This window comes from Triticum aestivum, chromosome 2B (genome assembly GCF_018294505.1).
Source record: "Triticum aestivum cultivar Chinese Spring chromosome 2B, IWGSC CS RefSeq v2.1, whole genome shotgun sequence".
Classification (NCBI taxonomy): Eukaryota; Viridiplantae; Streptophyta; class Magnoliopsida; order Poales; family Poaceae; genus Triticum; species Triticum aestivum.
This window is the reverse complement of record NC_057798.1, coordinates 736649703-736655772: the sequence shown is the minus strand read 5'-3', so window position 1 is coordinate 736655772 and position 6070 is coordinate 736649703. Positions and strand designations below refer to the sequence as shown.

At 49.8% G+C, this 6070-nt stretch overlaps 1 protein-coding gene across 1 annotated transcript; it reads left to right on the top strand.

The window, feature by feature from the left end:
• The first annotated feature begins 2288 nt into the window (after window positions 1-2288).
• LOC123047044 (anthocyanidin 5,3-O-glucosyltransferase-like) lies at window positions 2289-3959 on the top strand. The gene has a single exon (XM_044470540.1). It carries the CDS (start codon window positions 2379-2381, stop codon window positions 3801-3803), a length of 1425 nt encoding a protein of 474 aa, XP_044326475.1. The 5' UTR covers window positions 2289-2378; the 3' UTR covers window positions 3804-3959.
• Window positions 3960-6070: the final 2111 nt, after the last annotated feature.

The following is a 6070-nucleotide window of genomic DNA, read 5'->3' as shown; positions in this document are numbered from 1 at the left end:
CTTCCTGGGTTGCTAGTCCTCTTAGGCTGAAGATGTTGAATTCCCGCCCTAAACAAGGTTTGGCCGGCTTTTCAGAAAAGAAGTGGAGGGGCACAATGTGCAAACCGTCTTTTTAATGGACAGTTCTAATCAGGAATGTTTCTGGTGCACCGGGCGCCATTGCGCATTTTAATTTGTTTTGAAGAATCTGATAAAATTTAGCAAACTGAAGCAACATCAATGTATGTTGTCACACAAATTCAAATCAAAATCCAAACATTGCACGAGATATAAAAAAATTGACATCAATGTGACAACGGGAAAGATGTGAAGCCCAACCTATGATATGTACTCCCTCTGTAAATAAATATAAAACGTCTTATGTTTGTTACAGAGGTTATACTATTAGTGTCAAATTTGTTAACTTTTTTTACCTCGAGCAATGTTTTAAATTTTTATGACAACATAGATAGATGTTGTGTGAATGTGCTATGGGCATTCGGTGCACCGGTAGCACCACAAGCACCGGAAAAAGCTGCATGCTTGTTGTGTCAAATATTCGGGCAAACGCACAGGCGAATCACCAACGCGTGAATTTGGACCAGCCCATTATACCAGAGTGAGGAAGGCGGTTTCCGAACCTTTTTTTCTCTTACAAGTTTTCCAGTTTCTTTTGTTTTCCTGGTTTTTTCTCTTTCTCTTTTTTCTTTTCTTCCTGTTCTTTTTCATTTATTTTCTTTTTTATTTTATTTTTCGTTTCTTTTATTTTTTTTCCAAAAAGTGTTCAAATTTCAACTAAAAATGTTTTTTCTTAAAAAAAATCTAAATTAAAAAATGCTTGTCTTTTAGAATTTTGTTCATAAGTTTAGAAAATACTGAATTTCATAGAGTCTTCATATTTCTTTAGATTTAAAAAAAATCGTGTTTTTATTTATTTTCCAAAATTTCATAACTAGGCATGTTTTCTAATTTTGCTCATAAACTCAGTAAATGTTCAAGAATTTTAGAAAATGTTTGCGTTTTCAAGAAATGTTCTGAAGTTAAAAAATGTTCTTGTTTTCAATTTTTGTTCACAAATTAAAAATGTTTGGGATTTTAGAAAATGTCCACTTTTTTCAATTTTTGTACGTAGTTTCAAAAAATGATCCCATGTGGAAAAATCTTTAAAAAATGTTGGTGTTTCCAAGATTTTTGTTTTTTTGAAAAATATGTCATATTTTTGAAATAAATTGGATTTTTCAAATGTTGTTTGCAATTTTAAAAACTATTCAGGATTTTAGGAAAAAATCTCATTTTTAAACAATGTTCAAAAATCCCCAAAAAAATCGCAGTTTTCGAAAAATATTTTGGAATTTGGAAACTTTTCAAAATTTTCAATTTTTTTTGGAATTTCATAAATTATTTACATTTTTCACAAGATATACGACATTTTAAAATTGTTCGTATTTTTACATGGAATGTTTTTTATATATGTATGGTGATGTGTGTTCTTATTCACTTTCGCTATATATCACCAGTAGCAATCCTCAGGTAGAGTGGCTAGCTGAAAACAGTGTATAGAAATCAACTTTCAAAACGATAAGGAGATTGAGTCTAAAGCCTGCTTAGCCTTACTCTTAGAAGATTTATTGTATAAGATCGAAAGACTAAATGAAGATCTTTGCATAAAAACTCTAGAAAAAGAGTGGGCAATGACATTCCCAATCCTTGGGACAAACTTAATTTCACATGTTCTAAGATGAGAAGAGTGATTAAGAAATTCAGCAAGCACCAGTCTGATCCTTCAATGTCCTGGACTCTCCAAAAGGTTTCTTGCTTTTACCGCTTCAACAAAATTCCTGCAATCAGAAAAAAAGACAGCAGAATTTCATCCTAGAGCTTTAACCACCACAGCTGCTATAGAGTTAATCCAGCTTGAATAAATATTCTCCCCAGAAGCTTGAATAAATATAGTATGACTGTTAGCATCATTTTTGAAATGCACCAAGTCCAACTTCCTCTTTTTGCAATCTCCGACATCACTGTACGCCGAAAGACATGAAATTTGAGACTGGATATTTGGAACCTGAAAAGGAGAAACATTGTTGTTGATGGAATTGGTCTTAGCCTCCTCTTTCTCCTCACTTAAATCAGCATTTAGCATTGCTTTTGTAGCATATATGACCTACATAATGTTGTCTTCCTATTTGACGCAAAATGCGCCATATTTTTTTTTGGTGCACCAGATACATCCCCAGTTCTAATCAGCCGCTTAATGGGCCATAATCTGCTAGTCTGCTCGCTAAGAAACAAAAGTCTGCTCGCTCAGAAACAAACTGCTAGAAAGTCCACAAGATTCCTCACTTCCTCCGTCCTCGTCACTCTCACACCGTTGACCGCATCGTCGTCGGCAGTCGGCAATGGAGGCCGATCCCCATCCGGCGGTGGTGCTGCACGCTTGCTTGGGCGTGGGCCACCTCACCCCCATGGTGGAGCTCGCCAAGCTCTTCCTCCGCCGCGGCATCCCCGTCATCATCGCTGTCCCGACCCCTCCGGCCTCCACCGCCGATATCTTCGCCTCCTCCGCCCCCGCCGTCGCAAGCCTGGCCGCCGCCAACCCCACCATCTCCTTCCACCACCTCCCGGCCCCGGACTACCCCAACCCGGACCCGGACCCCTACCTGCAGATGGTCGACACGATCCGCCTCACCGTGCCGTCCCTCCTCGCCTTCCTCCGCACCCTCCCCTCCGTCGCCGCCCTCGTCCTCGACACCTTCTGCGTCGACGCCCTCGACGCCGCCGACGCACTCGGCGTCCCGGCGTACATCTACTTCACCTCCTCCGCCGCCTACCTCGCGGCGTTCCTCCACCTCCCCCACTACCTCGCCACGACGGACGGCGGCGACTTCAAGGACATGGGCAAGAGTCTCCTCCGCTTCCCCGGCGTCCCGCCGATCCCTGCCTCGGACATGCCCCAGATCGTGCAGGACCGCGCGAGCCGGACTTGCGCCGTGCGGATGGGGCAATACGGGCGCAAACCGGAGGCCCGGGGCTTGCTGATCAACACCTACGAGCGGCTGGAGGCGAGGGCCGTGACGGCGCTCAGGGACGGGGTGTGTCTCCCTGGCCGCCCGACACCGCCGGTGTACTGCATCGGCCCACTGATCGTGAAAGGCGAGTCGGCTCCACAAGCGCAGGGCGCGTGCTTGTCGTGGCTGGACGCGCAGCCGGAGCGGAGCGTGGTGTTCCTCTGCTTCGGCAGCTTGGGCGCGATGTCGGCGGCGCAGCTCAAGGAGATAGCGTGCGGGCTCGAGAACTCCGGCCACCGCTTCATGTGGGTCGTGCGGAGCCCGCCCGAGGACCCGGCCAAATACTTCCTGCCGCGCCCGGAGCCAGACCTGGACGCGCTCCTCCCCGATGGGTTCTTGGATAGGACGGCCGCGAGGGGGATGGTCGTGAAGATGTGGGCGCCGCAGGTGGAGGTGCTGCGGCACGCCGCGACCGGCGCGTTCGTGACGCACTGCGGGTGGAACTCCGTCCTGGAGGCGGCGTCGGCCGGGGTGCCGATGCTGTGCTGGCCGCAGTACGCGGAGCAGAGGGCGAACAAGGTGTTTGTGGTGGACGAGATGAAGCTCGGGGTGGTGATGGAAGGGTACGACGAGGAACTTGTGAAGGCGGAGGAGGTGGAGAAGAAGGTGAGGCTGGTGATGGAGTCGGATGAAGGGGAAAAGCTGAGGGGAAGGCTGGCATTGGCCAAGGAGAAGGCGGCTGAGGCGCCGGCGGACGGCGGCCCGTCGAGGACGGCGTTCGCCGAATTCTTGAAGGATTTGAAGCTCCAGAAGTGATCAAACAGAGATTGTAGCTAGAGCTTATTGAAAATTTGGAACATGTGATTCTGCAGATTTGCATCAGTAATTCCCTCTCGAAACTACCCCTTATTATGATGCTATGCTATGCAGATTTTATTACTGCTTCAGTAATTATACTCTTGATTCAAATGATGTGGCATGGCTTAGCTAGTTAGCTGTGCTTCCAAATCGAAGAGATCAAAGACCTTCTCTCCTCACAGGATGAAGTTACCGTGGTTTGGGCTAGTCTAACCGCAAATTCTGCGGCACATAAACTAGCTAGAAATGGCTGCCTGAATAAGTTATGTAAGACTTGGTTTTTTGTTCCACCGGATTGTATTTGTGACATTGCCGTGGCCGAGGCCACTTAGATAATAAAGGCAGCGAAGTTGAATCTCAGGAAAAAAGAAACTGCGCTTCCAAATTCCACAATGAAGTTGTCAAAACTGCAAGCGCTCCTCGGCAGTATGATCTACCACAAACACATAAACAATATGTTGCTTTCATTCAGAACTGACAGTCACTAAATTTGGTTGCTCACTGGCGCAACATGCTCGACACGGCATGTAATCGAGTAGTAGCGGCAGGATAGATGTACGTTTTGATTTACTTCTTGTTCTTTTGTTTTTGTTTTGGCCGCTGCTACGCGTAAGCCAGCTGATCTTGGAAAAGATCAGCCGCCTACGCAGCCGTCTGATTTAGACGTACCTGGCTGTTAGATCACAGGCTATTAGCAGCGTGTCTTTCTCTTCTTCTTTCACATTCTTCTCTTGCCTTACATTCACCAGGGCGATGAAAGAAACCTCTACGGACCTTGTATGCCCATTCGTTGGAAGCAGTAGCCCCACACTGGTAGGCAGTGCAGCGCTGCCGTTCGTCGGAGACTCGTTCTGGTCGCGGCAGCCCTGTCATCATATCACAGACGATACTCCAATGCAACATCGGTCGGCCCAGCGATGCTCCAACGCAGCACTGGAGCCCCGGCGATGCTTCAACGCAGCACAGGTCTCGCGGGTGCTTCATCGCAGCACTGGTGAATCTGCATCACAACACGGGCGAACCCGACGATGCTTCATCGTAGCTCCGGTGCCTCGACAATGCTTCATCCAAACACCAACGGGTGATGCTATGCAGCACGCGGCGCTGGCGGCGCATGCTGCTATTCAGCGGTGGCGACGACGCATGCTATAGCAGCATGCGGCGGTTGACGGAGTTGACGACATATGCAGCGACAACATGCATCAGCGGCGCCGCATGCTGTGATGCAGCAGCAGCGACAGCGCATTCAACGACAGCACGCGGCGGCGACGGTGAAAGCTGCTAGGCAGCACACTGCGGCGACGGTGCATGCTGCGATGCAGCGGTGCCGACGGTGCATGCTGTTACGCAGCACACGGCAGGCCATGGTGACGGCGAAAGCTGCTAGGCAGCACACAGTGGGGAAGGTGCATGCTGCGATGCAGCGGCGGCGGCGGCGACGGTGCATGCTGTACACAACACACGGTGGCGGCGGGCGCATGCTGCGATTCTGCGGCGACGATGACGGATGTATCGACAGCAGGTGGCGGCGCCGATGCGGTTGCGACGGTGGATGCTGCGTTGGAGCATAGTGTGTGGTATTGCTGGTGGCCTGGGCTAGGAAGCAACCAGCTTTGCCATGCACTTGCAGCAACATCCATGGCGAAGAAGACCAGAGCTTATAAAAGAGTAAAAAAGGGATCACGTTTGTGCGGAAGAAAAAGAAGACGAGCGGCTCACATGCTCGCGTCGAAGGATAAGGTTGGGACGGCGTGGGTGGGTCCATGGGAACCGTGGCATGCGTGTAATGACGGAGAAGCGTGTACCGCAGGATCGACTTCATCGGATGGCTCGGGACGCGACTTAAGCTACTCAAAGATCAGTCGGTCTACAGGAAGAGTTTTCCTTTTGTTTTTGTTTTGGGAAACGTTTGGGGCCGGGGCACCGGCGGAAACATTGGGCCGGTCTCCCTCTTCCTCGCGTCTCCTTCATGGGGCGCGCGGTAGCCCTCTTCTTCTGCCCCCTCCTCTCCACCCCTTCCCCATCCCTTCCCCTCTCCCCGAGCTGCGACTGGGCCACCACGAGCTACTTCGCCGGCGGCCAGGCTCCCCTCGCCGACTGCCATGGCTGCCTGCCGCCATGGCCAGATCCATCCCCTACCTCAAGCCTTCACGCGAGCGCATCCCCTCCCCCCCTTCCCCCTCCCCCTTTCCCCCTCCCCCCGGGCTGCGACTGGGCGACCACGA